General features: G+C 47.2%; 1 protein-coding gene across 1 annotated transcript in view; it reads right to left on the bottom strand.

Moving 5' to 3' along the window:
* nenf (neudesin neurotrophic factor) overlaps positions 1-19825 on the bottom strand; it is a 28860-nt gene extending 9035 nt beyond the window's left edge. The window contains exons 1-3 of the mRNA XM_072508757.1: positions 19593-19825; positions 11544-11604; positions 3979-4082 (exon numbers count right to left, since the gene is read on the bottom strand). Of these exons, the coding sequence (XP_072364858.1) occupies positions 3979-4082; positions 11544-11604; positions 19593-19757 (330 nt within the window). The 5' untranslated portion in view covers positions 19758-19825. The remainder of the gene's footprint in view (positions 1-3978; positions 4083-11543; positions 11605-19592) is intronic.
* Positions 19826-20806: the final 981 nt, after the last annotated feature.

The following is a 20806-nucleotide window of genomic DNA, read 5'->3' as shown; positions in this document are numbered from 1 at the left end:
CTCGTTCAGCTTCCCCAGACGGTACAAGATCTCGTAATTGTAGGTGGAGAGTTCTATCCTCCACCGCAAGATCTTGTCGTTCTTAATCTTGCCCCGGTGTGCATTATCGAACATGAAGGCAATCGACCGTTGGTCTGTGAGGAGAGTGAATCTCCTGCCGGCCAGGTAATGCCTCCAGTGTCGCACAGCTTCTACTATGGCCTGGGCCTCCTTTTCGACCGAGGAGGGGCGGATTTCGGAAGCGTGGAGGGTGCGGGAGAAGAAAGCCACAGGCCTGCCCGCTTGATTGAGGGTGGCTGCCAGAGCTACGTCGGACGCATTGCTCTCGACCTGGAAGGGGAGGGACTCGTCGATGGCGCGCATTGTGGCTTTGGCAATCGTGGCTTTTGCAATGCCTGCTTTGATGCAGCTGAAGGCCTGGCGGGCCTCCGTCGACAGAGGGAAGGTTGTGGACTGGATCAGGGGTCGGGCTTTGTCTGCGTAATTGGGGACCCACTGTGCATAATAGCTGAAGAACCCAAGGCAGCGCTTTAGGGCCTTGGGGCAGTGAGGGAGGGGGAACTCCATAGAACGATACAGCGCAGTACAGGCTCTTCGGCCCACGATGTTGCATCGAAACAAAAGCCATCTAACCTACACTATAGATGAGGGGGTGCATGTGCTCAGGGTCGGGGCCCATGACTCCACTTCGCACTACGTAGCCTAGAATGGCTAGACGGTCGGTGCTAAACACGCATTTATCCTTATTGTATGTCAGGTTAAGGATTTTGGCGGTCTGGAGAAATTTGCGGAGGTTGGTGTCGTGTTTCTGCTGGTCAAGACCGCAGATGGTGACGTTATCCAGATACGGGAACGTTGCGCGAAAGTCGTACCGGTCAACCATTTGGTCCATCTCTCGCTGGAAGACCGAGACCCCGTTCGTGACACCGAAGGGAACCCTTAAAAAGTGATAGAGCCGCCCATCTGCTTCGAAGGCAGTGTACTGGCGGTCACCATTACGGAGGGGCAGCTGGTGGTAGGCAGACTTGAGATCCACCGTGGAGAAAACCTTGTATTGCGCGATCCTGTTCACCAGGTTGGCTATACGGGGGAAGAGGGTACACATCCAGCTGCGTAGACCTGTTGATGGTCTGACTGTAGTCAATGACCATCCTATGTTTCTCCCCGGTCTTTACCACCACTACTTGAGCTCTCCAGGGATTGTTGCTCGCTTCGATGACCCCTTCCCCCAGCAGCCTCTGGACCTCCGACCTGATAAAGGTCCGGTCCTGGGCACTGTACCGTCTGCTCCTGGTGGCGACGGGTTTGCAATCCGGGGTGAGGTTCGCAAACAGGGAAGGTGGGTCGACCTTAAGGGTTGCTAGGCCGCAGACAGTAAGGGGTATAGGGCCGCCGAATTTAAAAGTCAGGCTTTGCAGATGGCACTGGAAATCCAACCCAAGGAGGGTGGCTGCGCAGAGGTGCGGCAGGACGTACAGGCGGAAATTGTGGAATTCCCTGCCTTGGACAGTGAGGTTCGCGAGGCAGAACCCCTTTATCTCCACCGCGTGTGACCCGGAGGCCAGGGAGATTCTTTGGTTTACGGGATGGGTGACAAGAGAACAGCGCCTTACCGTGTCAGGGTGAACAAAGCTTTTGTGCTCCCAGAGTCAATCAGGCACTACGTCTCGTGGCCGTTGATGGAGATCATCGTTGTAGCTTTCGCAAGCGTCCGGGACCAACTCTGGTCCAGAGTCACCGAGGCCAGCTGCAGTAATGGAGAGTTCTGGTCGGGCAGCGTGTAGTCGGCTGTGCTGGGGGCCTGGGGCCCCATCCAAGATGGCGTCACCCATGGGTCGCACATGGTGTCCGGTGAGGAAGAAGATGGCGGCGGCGAGGGACAAAATGTCGGCGCCCACCCGCCCAGCGTGGTGTCCGGGAGGCAAAATGGCCGCGCCCATGGGTCGCACGTGGCCTTAGGATAGGGGGGGTGGCGGTGAGCGCTGGGTGGTCGGGGCCTGAAAGGGGGATTGCCGATAGTCACTGGAGCCGGCGGCCACAGTGCGGGGCTGGCAGACCCCCACCTAGTGGCCCTTCTTGCCGCACCCTTTGCAGGTGGCGGTGCGGGCCGGGCAGCGCGGGCGGGGATGATTCGCCTGCCCGCAGAAGAAACAGCGGTGTCCGGCGGCGTTAGCGGGCCGTCTCACCGCACAGGCTTGCGGGGTCAGGGGGAAGGTCTGAGGGGCTGCCGCTATGGGGTGCAACGCAGCCCAGGGGGCCGCCGTGCGATCGGGAGCAAATGACAGCGCGTTTCTATAGGCAACGTCCATGAACCCTGCCAGGGCCCGTGCGTCTGCAAGTCCCAGAGTGTCCATTTCTAGGAGCCTTCGGCGGATATCGGGGGGAGGTCATACCTGCCACAAAAGCATCCCTGATCAAAAGTTCCGTGTGCTCGTTCCCAGAAACTGGCGGGCAGCCACAGTTTCGGCCCAGCACCAGCAGCGCCCGGTAGAGGTCTTCCAACGTTTCCTCGGGGCTTTGCCTCCTAGTCACCAGCAGGTGACGAGCGTAGACCTGGTTCACAGGGCAGATATAATGTCCTTCTAGCAGCTCGATCGCGGCAGCATAATTCGCCGCCTCCTCAATAAGAGGGTAGATCCCAGGGCTGACCAGTGAGCGTAGGAGATGCATCTTTTGTCCTTCCGTGGGGGTGTCGGCGGCCGTGTCGAGGTAGCCCTTAAAGCACGCCAGCCAATGTTTGAAAATAGCAGCAGAGTTGTCCGCGTGGGGGCGGAGCTGAAGGCACTCCAGTTTGATACGGAGATCCATCCTTTCAACTGAAGTTGTAGCAGATTAAATTGATGTGCAATCAATTACTCTCAAGACAAAGTGATTCATAACTGAAGGCTTTAATCTGCTAGAACTCTTCCCCAGCAGCTTCGATACAGAAAGTGATGGCTGCTGGGATGGCACTGGTTCTTATACTCCGCCTCTCAGGGCGGAGCTATGTACATCAGCCAATGGTAGACTCCTGGGTCTAACCAATAGTCATCCACCTCTCAGGTACCGCAATACCTAGCACTACCACAAAGGTACAAGACAGGAGGGTGATGGAAAACAGCTGCCTGGATGAGTGCAGCTCCAACAGTACTGAAGTTCAACACCATCCTCTACAAAGCAGTCCACCATCCATAAATGTTCATTCTCTCCACCAATGATGCACAATGGCAGCAGTGTGCACCATCTGCAAGATGCACTGTAGGACCTCACATAGCCTCCTCAGACAGCACCATCCAAACCCATGACCACTACCATCTAGATGTCAAGGGCAGCAGACACATGGCAAGGCCACCACCTGCAAGTCCTCCTCCAAGCCACCCATCATCCTGACTAGGAAATGTTTCCCGTCATTTAACCTTCACTGTTACACTGCAGCAGTTGAAGAAGTCAGCTCACCATCATCGCCTCACAGGCAATGAATGCTGGCCAAGCCAGCGAAGCCCACATCCCAAGAATGAATGGTTTAAAATTCACTTTTCAAACTGAAGAGCATTCAGATTCCTATTGGCTCTTTTGTGATATTATAGCTTTAAAAAAAAACAATGGATTATAAAATCATACCATGTCTTAATAGTTTAATTGAATATGGCAAAAATGAATAACTTAATAACCTTAAGGAAGAATTGATTATAAGTTAAAATATGGGAAAGTCAAACTTGTGCGAAATACCTGATATAGTAATATTTCACTTGAGGCAACAGCTCTTCCGATTACACACACGTTTAATGTGGGTATTTCCACTAATTAAACGATGCAGTTATAAAGTGACAAAGTGGTCTCAATCATATCATAATTTAAATTGATAACGATTCTTCCAAAGAATTATATGTATGGTAAATTCCAAATGATCCTTGCTACATATCCAAATAGAATCCATCCTATTGTAATAAAAGTCAGAATGAGCACCCGCGAATGTCTGATTCAGGGACGTAAGCTTACAGTGTCATGTGTCAGGTCTTCAGATTCCAAGGACATCTTCGCTACAGCTCGAGTGGAGTCCTTTCCCACAAGTGCGTTGTATGGGGCATCTTTGCCATAAAAATCTAGATATAAAAACATAGACTTTAACTTACAATGTTATCTTTCTCTTCACTTCTTCATGAAGGCCCGCCTTTACCCTCAAGAGGTGTGGTGATCCTCAGGTTAAATCACCACCAATCAGCTCACCCCCTCGAGGGGAAAGCAGCCTGTGGTCATCTGGGACTATGTCGACTTTACCTTTCTTCATCTGCTGTGGAGGCAGCACACTAAAAGCTACATCTACTCCTTTCAAATGCAGCACTCTCCCTTTCCCCTCCGAAGTAACTATTCACTGGGAGTCTGGGCAGATGGGAGGTTGTTACATGTATAAACATTTGGATATAGAGACAAGAGGATGGTGGATTTATTTGCTAAATTCTGTGCACAAAAAGAACCTGTGAGGTGCCAGTGAGAAGATGGTAAAATGGGCAAAGATATGGCAGGCTGACATTGAAATCCATAAAGGCAAGCTGGTGTAGTTTGAAGAAGAAAAAAAATGTGTATTTTTTTTTTTTTTAAATGAGGGAAAACTAGGTGAGCTGAAGGAGCAACGATTTCAAAGTTCAGGTGCAGAAGGCATTAAAATCAGTTTTCAAGTGGTTAAATCTGTTAAAAAACCTTAATAGTGTAGCAAATAATGGGCTGAATTCTCTACTACGCGTGCCAGCAGCAAGAATTGCGATTGGGCAGAGTAGTGCACAATGCAAAAATCTCGATTTGCGGCAGGTGCCGATTCCATCGCCATGTGCCTGTCCCTTGCTGGAAGCATTATCGAAGTTTGCACCCTGTGCTAGCGGGTCCATGCAAATGTGGTCATTTGCATAGATTTAAATATTAGCGAGTTGGACACTTCATGCTCCACCCCTCTGCATTCTCCGCCCCTGTGATGCTCCGCCCACTGCAATGCTCCACCCCTCTTTACTTTTTCCAATTAAAGGGTCAATTTAGCGTGACCAAGCCACCCGCACTGCAAATCTTTAGGTTGTGGGGGGTGAGACCCACACAGACACGGGCAGAATGTGCAGACTCCACATTGACAGTGACTGGGGGCCGGGATCGAACCTGGCTCCTTGGCGCTGTGAGGCACTGTGCCACCGTGCTGCTTCGCCCCTCTTAGGCAGACGTCTCGCGGGCACAATTTGGTGCAAGTACTTACAAGCAGGGCCTGGGTAACATGGCTGTTATGGGGAAGCAGGAGGCCAAGAAAAACTCAAATATTGTTGGGCTTGCTTGGAGGGGGTGGGTTGCAGTGCGGCTGCCTGGGCCAGGGCAGTAGCTGGAAACGACTTGTTGCTAGGTCTATGGACTCGGGGTGTGTCTCTTCAGGATCGGGATGGCCTGGCTCAGAACGCCATTGCTGCAGTGTGTATAGTAAACACACCCCTTTGGTGCTACTTACAGGCTCCTGGCTGCTCACACTGCTGACTGTACTGTGAAATGTTCAGAGAGCCTCTGGTGCTGTGGCAGCCCACCCAGGCTGCCCCTCTGGAAACCCTTATACCTCAGTAGGATCAGCAAGGGGATGGGCGTGGCCAAGCTCAATCAGTGGCCCACCAGCTGTTAGCATTCCTCAGAAGCACAATACCCCCCCTCCAAGGCATGGTGGTGCTGTGGTTAGCACTGCTGCCTCTTGGCACCGAGGAGCTGGGTTCGATCCCAGCCTCCGGTCACTGTCCGTGTGGAGTTTGCACGTTCTCCTGTGGCGGTGTGGGTCTCACCCCCACAACCCAAAAATGTGCAGGGTAGGTGGATTGGCCACGCTAAATTGCCCCTTAATTTCCCCTCTAGGGGGGAGAGCTGATTGGCGGTGATTTACAAAGCAACAGGGGATTAGCAGAGCTCTCCCCAAAGTGCACCCACACCATAACCTTTAGAACCGTCCCTGGAATACTGCCCCTCTCAGAGCAAAGGCCTCACCTGTGGCCCCCACCCCTTAGGATCGCAAGTGTTTCCTCCTGGTGAGGCTGGCAGCAGTGACTGTCTCTGCCACCCCCGCCTAGGCATTGTTCAGGAGTGTGCAGATTTGCAGACGACACTAAGATGATTGGTAAAGCAAAACGTGCAGAGGATACCGGAAGTCTGCAGAAGGATTTGGATAGGTTAGGTGAATGAGCTAGGGTCTGGCAGATGGAATTCAACGTTGCCAAGTGTGAGGCTATCCATTTTGGGAGGAATAACAGCAGAATGGATTATTATTTAAATGGTAAGATGTTAAAACATGCTGCTGTGCAGAGAGACCTGGGTGTGCTGGTGCACGAGTCGCAAAAAGTTGGTGTGCAGGTGCAACAGGTGATTAAGAAGGCTAATCGAGTTTTGTCTTTCATTGCTAGAGGGATGGAGTTCAAGACTAGTGAGGTTATGCTGCAATTGTATAAGGTGTTGGTGAGGCCGCATCTGGAGTATTGTGTTCAGTTTTGGTCTCCTTACCTGAGAAAGGACATATTGGCACTGGAGGGAGTGCAGAGGAGATTCACTAGGTTGATCCCAGAGTTGAGGGGATTAGATTATGACGAGAGGTTGAGTAGACTGGGACTATACTCATTGGAGTTTAGAAGGATGCTGGGGGATCTTATTGAGACATATAAAATTATGAAGGGAATAGATAGGATAGATGCGGGCAGGTTGTTTCCACTGGTCGGGGAAAGCAGAACTAGGGGGCATAGCCTCAAAATAAGGGGAGGTAGATTTATGACGGAGTGTAGGAGGAACTTCTTCACCCAAAGGGTTGTGAATCTCTGGAATTCCTTGCCCAGTGAAGCAGTTGAGGCTCCTTTTTTAAACGTTTTTAAGAAAAAGATAGATGCCTTTCTAAAGAATAAAGGGATTCGGGGATATGGTGTACGGGCCGGAGAGTGGAGCTGAGTCCACAAAGATCAGCCATGATCTCATTAAATGGCGGAACAGGCTCGAGGGGCCAGATGGCCTACTCCTGTTCCTAGTTCTTATGTTCTTATTCCGGAGGTACCTGAGGCTTTGGGATTCAATCCCTTTGCCTTACAGACGTCGGGTGAGTGTTGTTCAGCACTGTTTGCCACAAACGGGGACCAGACGAAATGGCACTTGTGGGTGTCTCCCGGGGACCGGAGCCCACCGCTGCATGTCCTTTGTGCAGGGTGGTGCCCTGGCACTATTAGTGCCACCTGGGCACCGACAGTGCCAACTGGCACCCTGGCAGTGGCACCTGGGTTGCCAGCCTGGCACTGTCAGTTACATTCTAATTACATTGGTTGGAAAATGGAAATGGTCGAGATTAGCTTCTAACATCAAGTCTGGCAACCACAGCCATTCCTTCCACTATGTAAATCTTTGTAGCTTATTCAATGCATTGCCTTTTGACTCAGTGGAGAACAGATAGCACGCACTTCAACTATGATAAGCAAATTGCACCGGCAGAGAGGTCAGCCAGAGCATAACCGGGAGAAGACATGAAACTGTCTTCATGTTGAACTTTTCCATCCGGACGTCTGGCTATGGGCCTATTAATAATTAAAGGAGGCAGTGAAACTGAAATGATGTGGGGTGGGGAAGGAATATATTAAAATGAGTAATTAAAACTCAGGGGACTTTGATAAAAATGTCTTTGTAAAGTTTGGTGTATACCATATTATCATTTTAAACAACTCTCTCCTTTCAGGTAAGGATGTCAGATTTTCTTCCCTAAAGAGACATTAGTGAACCAGATGGGTTTTTACAACAATCGACACCTTTTAGACTTTTAATTCCAGATTTTTATTGAATTCAAATTTCACCATCTGCCATGGCGGGATTCGAACCCGGGTCTCCAGAGCATGACCCTGGGTCTCTGGATTACTAGTCCAGTGACAATACCACTACACCACTGCATGCCCCAGACTGATCAAGACCTTGGATCCAGATCTTCAGAGCACCCTACGTGCTCTCATCCCACGTACTCCCCGCACTGGGGATCTCTACTGCCTCCCGAAAATACATAAGGCCAACACACCAGGCCGCCCTACCGTTTCAGGCAATGGGACCCTGTGTGAGAACCTCTCTGGCTACATCGAGGGCATCTTGAAACCCATCGTACAAGGTACACCCAGCTTCTGTCGCGACACGACGGACTTCCTACAGAAACTCAGCACCCATGGACAAGTTGAACCAGGAACATTCCTCGTCACAATGGACGTCTCGGCACTCTACACCAGCATCCCCCATGACGACGGCATTGCTGCAACAGCCTCAGTACTCAACACCGACAACTGCCAATCTCCAGACGCAATTCTGCAACTCATCCGCTTCATTCTGGATCACAACGTCTTCACCTTCGACAACAAGTTCTTCATCCAGACGCACGAAACAGCCATGGGGACCAACTTCGCACCCCAATACGCCAACATCTTTATGCACAAGTTTGAACAAGACCTACTCACTGAACAGGACCTTCAACCGACGTTATACACCAGATACATCGATGACATTTTTTTCCTTTGGACCCACGGCGAAGAATCACTGAAACAACTACACGATGACATTAATAAGTTCCATCCAACCATCAGACTCACCATGGACTACTCTCCCAAATCGGTCGCATTCTTGGACACACTCGTCTCCATCAAGGACGGTCACCTCAGCACTTCGCTTTACCGCAAACCCACAGATAACCTCATGATGCTCCACTTCTCCAGCTTCCACCCTAAACACATTAAAGAAGCCATCCCCTATGGACAAGCGCTCCGTATACACAGGATCTGCTCAGACGAGGAGGAGCGTAACAGACATCTACAGACGTTGAAAGATGCCCTCGTACGAACAGGATATGGCGCTCGACTCATCGAGCGACAGTTCCAACGCGCCACAGCGAAAAACCGCACCGACCTCCTCAGAAGACAAACATCGGACACAACCGACAGAATACCCTTCGTCGTCCAGTACTTCCCCGGAGCGGAGAAACTACGTCATCTTCTTCACAGCCTTCAACACGTCATTGATGACGATGAACATCTTGCCAAGGTCATCCCCACACCCCCACTACTTGCCTTCAAACAACCGCGCAACCTCAAACGAACCATTGTTTGCAGCAAACTACCCAGTCTTCAGAACAGTGACCACGACACCACACAACCCTGTCATGGCAATCTCTGCAAGACGTGCCAGATCATCGACATGGATACCACTATAACACGTGAGAACACCACCCACCAGGTACGCGGTACATACTCGTGCGACTCGGCCAACGTTGTCTACCTCATACGTTGCAGGAAAGGATGTCCCGAAGCGTGGTACATTGGCGAGACCATGCAGACGCTGCGACAACGAATGAACGGACATCGCGCAACAATCACCAGGCAGGAATGTTCCCTTCCAGTCGGGGAACACTTCAGCAGTCAAGGGCATTCAGCCTCTGATCTCCGGGTAAGCGTTCTCCAAGGCGGCCTTCAGGACCCGTGACAACGCAGAATCGCCGAGCAGAAACTTATAGCCAAGTTCCGCACACAGGAGTGCGGCCTCAACCGGGACCTGGGATTCATGTCGCATTACATTCATCCCCCACCATCTGGCCTGCGAAATCCTACCAACTGTCCTGGCTTGATGCAATTCACACCTCTTTAACCTGGGGTTACCCCATCTCTGGATCTGTAAGGATTTAATAACCTGCTAATGGTCGCATTCCTAGCATTGTTTGGCATCTTTGAATTTGTCTATACATGTGTTTCTGGAACAGACCTCTTCATTCACCCGAGGAAGGAGCAGCGCTCCGAAAGCTAGTGACATCGAAACAAACCTGTTGGACTTTAACCTGGTGTTGTAAGACTTCGTACTGTGCCCCAGTAAGGCAGTAACTCCATTGACCTGATTCTCAAATAAATATACCATTGACTTATGCACCTGAAGACTTGCCATAAAAAGACTTGAAATATTGTGGCAACAAAATACAGGCCACCCAGCTTGCATCATTATAGTGGATAAAAACAGAAGTGGTTCATCATCATAGGTCATCTAGTGTGCCCTGTCCAGTAAAACAACAAAAACAAACACCGTAATGGTAGTTTGCAAGAATATGCGGGTCAAGGGTGAGTTTTTGAGCAATGTGTGATGATGGCAGTAGTGAGAAATATTCAAGATATTCAAATATATTGTCAGCTAGGGTGGGGACCAGGAAGGGAAGGTGATTAGTGGGAATAGAATTGAGGGAGCAGGTGGTGGGCTTCATGGATGAGATGATGAGCTGAAACAGGATGAGATGATGAGCTGAAACAGAGTATGTGGGGAGACAGGAAAGCAAGTGAAGAAAGATGCAGATTCAAGCAGAGGCAAGAATGGGATCCGGAGGGAAAGTTTGGCATTGTGGAAAAGGTAAAGGAGCAAGGGCCAATCGAGTTCCTGTGCTGTATTGTTCTTTGGGGTTTCGGCGAAGGTTGGCATCATGACCGGTACAAGCTTGGAGGGCCGAAGGGTCTGTTCCTGTACTGTATTGTTCTTTGAATGGATGGTCTCAATTTTAATGACAAAGAATTCCATGAGCCCCCTCACAATGATTGGAGTCAAGGGTGAAGAAGGAGGACAGGAGCTCATGGAGACAGTTAACAGAGGAGCAAAGAAGCTGGGGGTAACCATGGGTGGCACGGTAGCACAGTGGTGAGCACTGTTGCTTCTCAGCTCCGGGGTCCCAGGTTCGATTCCGGCTTGGGTCACTGTCTGTGTGGAGTCTGCATGTTCTCCCTGTGTCTGCGTGGGTTTCCTCCGGGTGCTCCGGTTTCCTCCCACAAGTCCCAGAAAACTTGCTGTTAGGTAATTTGGACATTCTGAATTCTCCCTCTGTGTACCCGAACAGGCGACGGAATATGGAGCTATTCACAGTAACTTCATTGCAGTGTGAGCCGACTTGGTGACAATAAAAGATTATTATTATTATTATTCCAGGAGGGAGCAGTGATGACAGACCAGGGCAAGGCCCAGAGGGGCTCGATGTAGCAGAGACAGATTTAACAACAAATGGCTCAAACCAGTTGTGAGCCAATAGCATCTCAATCAGGAAGTGCTGCCATGGCCATAGCAGGAGGAATGGCCAGGGTGGGAGGAGATAAATGTTTTATTGGGCACCGGAATGCCAAAACCAGAGGCGTGTTAGCAATTGATCAGATTTATACTTGCAGAAGAGATGTAACTTTAGGTTCCCAATAATTCTGTTTCCTGGGGGGCTAACTATGGTAATTATTTTTTGCTGATGTACTAAGACAGAGAAGCAAAAGCTTCCTGGTTTAGTTGCTGTAGGAAGAAAAACTTTGATAGATGGGGAATTTCCCAAAATGTTATGTGAAGAGCTGCATTGCGAACAAGCTTTCAGGGATCTCCAGGAAAACATAATTTTACAATCACTGGGAAATTTGGAGCTGGCATATGAAAGTTAACAATACGGATTAAACCCATTACCATCAGGCTTCAGTTGCAGATTTAACAACACACAAACTTTAATATCAGTTCAGAAGGAAGAAAGGAGGTCACCATCGGAAAACAATCTTTACCTTTTCCCAGCGTGACATCAAACACAACTCCCTTAATTGCCATGTAGATGGGTTGATCTTTCTAAGAACACAAAAGAAAGAATTAATGGCAGATTAGAGATTTACCAAATAGATTTTGGACTTTTTCTTTTTAAATTAATGAATGGAATATTAGCAATGCCAGTAATTACTGCCCCTTTCTAATGGCTCTTGAGAAGGTAATGGCAAGCTGCATTCTTGAACCTCTGCAGTCCATGTGGTGAAGGTAGGCCCACAATGTTATTAGGAAGGAAGTTCCAGGTTCTTGATTTAGTGAAAGTGAATATAGTTCCAAGTTAAGATGGCATGGCTTGGAGGGGAACTTGCAGTTGGTGATGTTTCCAAATGCCTGCTGTCTTTGTCCTTCTAGGTGGTAGAGGATATGGGTTTGGAAGAAGCCTGGAGCTGCTGCAGTGTATAGAAACATAGACAATAGGAGGAGTGAGCCCTTCAGCCCTTCATTATGATCATGGCTGATCAGTAAACTGTTCCCTCTTCCCCCCCCCCCCCCCCCCCACACAATATTATTTTTACCCTTTAGCCCCAAAAGCTATATGGAACTCCTTCTTGAAAACCCAAAATGTTTTGGCCTCAACTGCTTTCTGTGGTAGAGAATTCAACAGGCTGACCACTCTCTGGATGGTCTTATCGCAGTCCTAAATGGTCTACCCAGTATCCACAGACTGTGACCCCTGGTTGTGTGCATTCTTGCCATCGGGAACATCCTTCCTGCATCTACAGTGTCTAGTCCTGTCAAATTTTATAGGTTTCAATGAGATCCTCCCTCATTCTTCTAAACTCCAGCATATATAATTCTAACTGATTCAATCTTTCCTCATACCAGGAATCAGTCTGGTAAAAATTTAGCCCTCATGGCAAGAACATTCTTCCTCAGATAAGGAGACAAAAACTGCACATGATATTCCAGGTGTGGTTTCGCAAAGGCCCTGCATAACTGCAGCAAGACATCCCTGCTCCTGTACTCGAATCCTCTCGCTAAGAAGGTGAATTTACCATTTACCTTCTTCACCTGCATGATTACCTGCAGCGGTGGTGTACAAGGACACCCAGGTCTCGTTGCACATTCCCCTCTCTCAACTTATAGCCATTCAAATAGTCTGCCTTCCTGTTTTTGCTACCAAAGTGGATAACCTCACATTTATCCACATTATACTGCATCTGCCCAAATCACACTGAAGCATTTCTGTATCCTCCACACAGTTCACCCTTTCACCCAGCTTTGTGTCATCTGTAAATATTCCATTTAGTCCCCTCATCTTATTCATTAATATATTGGGAATGGCTGGGTTCCTACCATTGATCCCTCTGGTTCCCCACTAGTTACTGCCTGCCACTAAAAATACAGTTTATTCCTTCTCTTGGTTTCCTATCTGCCCATCAGTTTTCCATCCATCTCAATACATTACTTCCAAACCCAAACACTTCATTTTAAATGTTAATTTCTTATGTGCAACTTTGTCAAAAACAGTTTACCTTCTGACTTGTATACCATCATTGATACCACTGTGTGCCTTTGGCAGAGGGAGTAAGCATACAAGTTCATAAGATACAGGAGCAGAATTAGGCCATTCGGATCCGCCATTCTATCATGGCTAATAAGTTCCTCATCTGCTACCTACAATGTTACAAGCCAAGAGCTGGATTGCGAAATCAGCCAGAGCATCTCCTCCCTAGAACACATGATGTAGGAGTGGGAGTAGGTAATTTAGCCTCCCGAGCCTAATGCCCCCAATGTAATCATGGCTAATCCCATCCTGGCCTCAATTCCACCATCCTGCCAGTTCTCCATAACTCTTTAGACCATTACCAATTAAAAATCTGTCTAACTCCTCCTTAAATTTACTCACTGTCCCTGCACCCACCGCACTCTGGGGTAGTAAATTCCACAGATTCACAACCCTTTGGATTATATAAGCCAGTGGCTGGGTTGTCAATCAAGTGAATTTGCATTGTCATGGATGGCACCAAGCTGCTTGAATGTTGCTGGAGCAATGTTCATCCAGGCAAGAGGAGGGTAATCACCACACTCCCAACTTGCACCTTGTAAATGAAGGGCAGGCTTTGGGGAGTCAGGAATTAAACCAGCACCTGACCTGCTCTTGTAACCACTGTATACAAGTTTCTGGTCAATGCTGATCTCTGGGATGTATATGATGGGGGATTAAGTGATGGAAGCTCGGTTGAATCTGCTGGAGCAGAGATGATTAGCTTGCTACAACTGCAACCATTGCCCTTAGTAGGAGTGTGTCTGGAGTATTGTGTACAGTTTTTGGTCTCCTTATCTGAGAAAGTATATACTTGCTACAGAGGGAGTGCAACTGAAGTTCACCAGACCTGGGATGGCAGGATTGTCTGTTGAGGAGAGAGATTGAGAAAACTAGGCCTGTATTTTCCCCGTATCTGCGTGGGTTTCCTGGTGCTCCGGTTTCGTCCCACAGTCACAAACATGTGCAGGTTAGGTGGATTGGACATGCTAAATTGGCCCTTAGTGTCCAAAGATGTGCAGGTTAGGTGGGGTTATGGGGATAGGGTAGGAGTGGGCCTAGGTAAGGTGCTCTTTCGGAGGGGCAAATGGGCACCTTCTGCACTGTATGGATCCTATAGGTTTCTGGATAATACATCAAGGGATATGTGGATAGTGCAGCAAAGTGACGTTGAGGTAGATGATATCAGCTTCCTCACTCTTCCAACTTCTTCCATCGGGCAAGAGATACAAAAGTCTGAGAACACGCATGAACAGATTCAAAAACAGCTTCTTCCCTGCTGTTACCAGACTCTTAAACGACCCTCTTCTTATGGACTGACCTGATTAATACTACACCCCGATATGCTCCACCCGATGCCGGTGTCTATGTATTTACATGGTGTACCTTGGTGTTGCCCTATTATGTATTTTCATGTACTTAATGATCTGTTTGAGCTGCTTGCAGAAAAATACTTTTCACTGTACCTTGGTACACGTGACAATAAACAAATCCAATCCAAATTGCCTACCTTTGCCATAAACTCACACCTTTCTGCTTCTATAATCCTTATCCATTCCTGTGATCTACACATTTCTGGCTGGGTTCCAGCCTCCACCTAAACATCAACTCATACAAAGCTCTGGGCGCATGTTCAATCATATTTGACCATCACCTCTTTCCTCACCTACTTTGGTTTCCTTTGTCCAATGTCTCATATTTGAAATTTCTCAATCCACCCACGAACAAGATTTAGAGGAACCAAATTTGTGTTCCCCTCTATCTCACACTTGGCAATATGATTCTCTCCCTAAACACTCCCTTCCCTCCAAGCTTCCCCTTTGTTTCAGACCCTCTTTGATCAAACTTTGTCACACTAGTTATTAGCCCGTGTTTTGGCTCTGCATCCATTTTCCTTACATCTCTATGAAACACCTTGAATTTGTTTTAGGCTATAAGATATAGGTGCAGAATTAGGCCATTGGGCCTATCGAGTCTGCTCTGTCATTCGATCATGGTTGATATGTTTCTCATCACCATCCTCCTGCCTTCTCCCCGTGACCCTTGATCCCCTTGTTATTCAAGAACCTGCCTTCTCTCCATAACTCCTGATCACCTTATTAATCAAGAACCTATCTCAAAACACACTCAGTGACTTGGCCTCCACAGCCTTCTGTGGCAGGCCCTAAACTGCTCACAATATTCTAAATGGGGTCTGACCAGAGCCTTATATAGCCTCAGCAGTACATCCCTGCTCTTGTATTCTAGCCCTCTCAACATGAATGTTAACATTCCATTTTCCTTCCTAGCTACCAACTGAACCTGCATGTTAACCCCAAGAGAATCCTGAACGAGGACACTCAAGTCCCTTTGTGCTTCAGATTCCCAAAGCCTTTTGACATTTAGAAAGTAGTTTATGCCTCTATTCTTCCTACCACAGTGCATATCCTCACACTTTTCCACATCCTAGCCTGTCCAAGTCCTTCTGTAGCCTCCCGCTTCTTCAACACTACCTGCCCCTCTACTTATTTTTGTAAGCATTATTGTACAGCATCATTATACAAACATAAGTTGTTATTTATTTCAGATATATTGCTGGGAGAAAAGAATCCAGTTGCTGAGATTCAAAGTTAAAGCAATATTCCAACCAAATGTTTCTCGCTCAGTCTGAGCTTGGTGTAGTGGCCCAATGACATAGATGTTTTGTTATAATATGATGAGGAACTGGGGATAAATAGATTACACCCAAACTAAAAATAATGTAATTAATATAATCACATTCATTATGCAATTAGTTCAATGGAAGCAAAAAATTGTCTAAAAGATTTAAACAGTCAGGAGAGGCAGTGGTGCTGTGACAATGTCATTGGACAAGCAACCCAGAGGCCCAGGCTAATGCTTTGAGGGGCATGGGTTCAAATCTCACTTTGGTAACTGGTGGAATTCAAATTCAATAAGAAATCTGGAATTAAAGGCTGACCTCCGTAATGGTGACCATGAAACCATTGTCAATTCTTGTAAAAGTCCTTCTGGTTCACTAATATCCTTTAGGGCTTACCTTGTATGGCCTACACGACTCCAGGCCCACAGCAATGTGGTTGACTTTTAACTGTCCTTTGAAATGACCTGGCAAGCCACTCAGTTGCCCAAAACTTTATAAAGTTTCAAAGGAATTAAATGAGCCACCCGGCATCAACCTAGGCACTGCAAATGGCAACAGCAAATTCAGCCTATCAACCCTCCAAAATCTTCTTTACTAACAACTGGTGCCTTTTGCTAAAATTGGGAATCAGAAATTGCGAAATCATAATTACAGACCATGCCCCAGACAACACCATCACCATCCCTGGGTACTAGCAGGACAGACCAAGAGGTGGTGGTACAGTGGTATACGGTTTACCTGGGAGCCCTCAATTTGACTCCAGACCCAATGAGGTCTCATGGCATCAACTAAAACATGGGTAAGGAAACCTGATTGCCACCAACCGCTCTCCCACGTCTGACAAATCAGTACTCCTCCATGTTGAACACCAATTGGAAGAACCACAGAGGGTGGAAAGGGCACAGAACATATTCTGGGTGGTGGAACTCCAATGTCCATTATCTAGAGTAGCTTGCAGGACAGCCACTGACCGAGCTGGCCAAATCCTAAAGGACATGGGGAAAACCTACTTGACTTTGTCCTCGCTAATATACCTGTTACAGATGCAGCATAGGATGGGGATGCGGGCATAGGGTTGGTGCAGACTCGGTGGACCAAAATGGCACTGTAGGAATTCTACCATTCTTTCAGATGCACCTGTCCTCGGGTAGTATTGGTAGGAGTGACCAACGCACAGATGAAGTCCCAACTTCAAATGGAGGATATAGTCGTGCTAGCTGGACATGGAGGGTATTGCAAATTTTTTTAAACCTGCATGGCCTCTCTGAAAAGGACAGTTAATCATCAAGATGGCTACCACAGGTCACCAGACATTTGCAACTGCAAGTTTGCTAAAGTTCTGGATCTAAAAGTGGATTACATGAACATGTCTAGACAGCATCCTTGTGGAATATCGCAACTGCCATGGTCAAGATATACCTCAAAACAGCAAGGACAAATAAGGCTACAAATTTGTGTCTCCGGGGCTAGCAGGTAACAAAGGAGAACCAACAAAATTTACTATGCACAAGAGAAATGTTAAGGACTCCTATCTGCCTCTATTGCATGGTGATGGTCTTTGACCATGGAGGTGGAAACATCTTCATTAACATGAATAAACTATTGATAAGTTTTCCATCGTGTATCAATGGTCAGTCATCACATGACCCAAACTCTAATTTTTTTAAGTCTTCTATTACTTGCTTCTCCAGCATAATACAGGAGTATCAGAAGGAACATCACTACTGAAATCAGGCTTATAGCATCTAGCTTTCTACAAAGCCACAAGGCTAATCAAGTTTTGAAGCCTCCTTGAAAGCCCGTTTCAAAAAGATCCGGAGTTTGCCTGGAAAGGGGGAACTGGTCCTCTGAAGACAAGTATTGCCATGGCTTTTTACTCTACTTGCTGTGTGTACATCACTCAGGAATAGAACTCAAAAATGGACACTTAAGAAAATGTGAACTGTAATTATTCTGTTTGGTTTAAACATTCATACTCCCATCTTTTACTATATCTTTCTCGTGTGTATGTAATGTGCGTTAAGTTTCCGGGAAGTGAGAATATGAATAAATAATATTTCTTTCTTTTTTTAAAAAAAATGTATTTTATTTTATCAGTTCAGTTCTGGTCGCCTCATTTTAGGAAGGATGTGGAAGCTTTGGAAAAGGTGCAAAGAAGATTTACCAGGATGTTGCCTGGAATGGAGAGTAGGTCTTACGGAGGAAAGGTAGAGGGTGCTAGACCTTTTCTCATTAGAACGGAGAAGGATGAGGGGCGACTTGATAGAGGTTTATAAGATGATCAGGGGAATAGATAGAGTAGACAGTCAGAGACTTTTTCCCCGGGTGGAACAAACCATTACAAGGGTACATAAATTTAAGGTGAAAGGTGGAAGATATAGGAGGGATATCAGAGGTAGGTTCTTTACCCAGAGAGTAGTGGGGGCATGGAATGCACTGCCTGTGGAAGTAGTTGAGTCGGAAACATTAGGGACCTTCAAGCAGCTATTGGATAGGTACATGGATTACGGTAAAATGATATAGTGTAGATTTATTTGTTCTTAAGGGCAGCACGGTAGCATTGTGGATAGCACAATTACTTCACAGCTCCAGGGTCCCAGGTTCGATTCCGGCTTGGGTCACTGTCTGTGCGGAGTCTGCACGCCCTCCCAGTGTGTGCGTGGGTTTCCTCCGGGTGCTCCGGTTTCCTCCCACAGTCCAAAGATGTGCAGGTTAGGTGGATTGGCCATGATAAATTGCCCTTAGTGTCCAAAATTGCCCTTGGTGTTGGGTGGAGGTGTTGAATTTGGGTAGGGTGCTCTTTCCAAGAGCCGGTGCAGACTCAAAGGGCCGAATGGCCTCCTTCGGCCCTGTAAATTCAATGATAATCTATGATTAATCTAGGACAAAGGTTCGGCACAACATCGTGGCCGAAGGGCCTGTTCTGTGCTGTATTTTCTATGTTCTATTACAAACATAACAGGTTACAGCAAATAAACATCAATAAATAATATTTCTAGTTTAAAATCTATGCAAGTCTGCAGCTCGTGACTTTGTACAAACTGGGGTTTGGAAGCACATCCCGGCCTTACCTAAATTAAACCACACGGATTACAGTCAGAAGGATTAGGGGGTTATCAGTCTCCTGTCGTTACCATTCCATTCACCACCAATGTACATGGGCATAGGTGTGAACAATCTGCACGATGTATTGCAGCAACACACCAAGACTCCTTTGGTAGCACCAAAGTATATTCCAACCGCACAACCTCTGCCACTTAGAAAGGCAAGGGCGACAGATGCATGGCAACTGCCCCTCCAAGCCAAACAGCATCCTGACTTGGAAATATATCACCATCCCTCAGTGTCATTGGGCCCAAATCCTGGTACTCACAACCGAAGAGCACCATGGGTGCACATAACCACATGGACTTCAGTGGTCCAAGATAGTTCCCCAACCACCTTCACAAGAGCAATTAGGGATGGAGAAGTGCTGGCCTAACCAATGATGCCCACATCCCACGAACAAATAAATTTGAAAAATGTCTGATTGCTCAGGTCACGGATGGATAGTATTGCCATAATCATATTTTCAAAAATGGTAAATTGGTGCGAAAGTTATATTTATTCACAATTCATAAACTTGCAAAAAACAATGATTACTGCGCTATCAACGTGATGTGGTACATAAAGATCAGGTTCCTTATTAATTAATAATGAGCGATTGAGAAATATTCGGGTGGGAATAGGCTAACTAGAGGAAACGCCACCTGCAAATGAATGGAATGACACCGCAATTTATCAGCTACTTCAGAAAATATCCTTGAAACCTCTGATCAAATACCCAGCACAAAGCAGCAAGTCAAAAACATTAAATAGTTTTCTTAACAAGTCACTTTCACAAACCTCTTCTCCGTTGTATTTGGCCAATTCGGTGTCTGTAAAGAGGCGGACAGCTGTGTGCGACGGAGGCGAATGTTTCAAGTTCACGTTTTCTGCGAGCAGCACGTTTAAACTGAACACAGTGATCAAAACAACCCGGACCCATCGCCCCGCTCCTGAAACCGACATATTCCCCCTGGCACTAAGCCGCCCGACTCACCAAACCAGGAAATGGGTCCACAAACTGAGTCCGGCTCCAGGATATCTGCTGTCACTCAATAAAAACAACCAATAACAAGGCGGCAACTAGTCCAATCAGCCAATATACAGTCTCCTTTCCAACAATCAGAATTCACACCAACCATTGCAACAACATTGCAGACAGCCAATAGTAACCAGCCAGCTGCTACAGACAGCCCATAATAACCAGCCAGCTGCTACAGACAGTCAATAGTAACCAGCCAGCTGCTACAGACAGCCCATAATAAACAGCCAGCTGCTACAGACAGCCCATAATAACCAGCCAACTGCTAGACACAGCCAATAGTGAATACCCTGCAACTACAGACAGCCAATAGTAAATACCCTGCAACTACAGACAGCCAATAGTAAATACCCTGCAACTACAGACAGCCAATAGTAAATACCCTACTACTACAGACAGTCCATAGTAACCAGCCAGCCAATAGTAAATACCCTGTTACTACAGCTAGCCAATAGTAAATAACCTACTACTACAGACAGCCAATAGTGAATACCCTGCTACTACAGACAGCTGCTTTTACAGACACCTAATAATAAGCAGTCCCCTGCTGCAGACAGCCAAGAGTAACCAGACGGCTGCTGCTACAGACAATCAATAATAAATAGCATCATCTGCTTTATCTAGAGGTAAAAAAACATGGACCATGTTCACAGGGACACCATGTACAAACATCAGGATAAAGGGGGGAAAATGTGCCCAACATTGCTGTAATGACCACTTTTGTGTGTGGTTGTGTGGTGAGCCACGTATGGCTACGTAAGGCTGTTGTATATATGTTCACAATTGTTCTACTGTTCTAGTACTATCATTATCTCCACTGTTGTATATACTTACTGTTATCACTGTTCTGTTATTGGTTGTTGCTGTTGTACTGTTGGAATGTTGTTATTGGTGCTGCTGTTGGCTCCGCCTGTGGCTCCACCCCTCTGAGGAGGTATAAAGCCCGTCGATCTGGGGCAGTCTTGAAGTGCGG

The sequence above is a fragment of the Scyliorhinus torazame genome, chromosome 1, assembly GCF_047496885.1.
Source record: "Scyliorhinus torazame isolate Kashiwa2021f chromosome 1, sScyTor2.1, whole genome shotgun sequence".
NCBI classification, from domain to species: Eukaryota; Metazoa; Chordata; class Chondrichthyes; order Carcharhiniformes; family Scyliorhinidae; genus Scyliorhinus; species Scyliorhinus torazame.
This window is presented reverse-complemented; position numbering and strand designations above follow the sequence as displayed.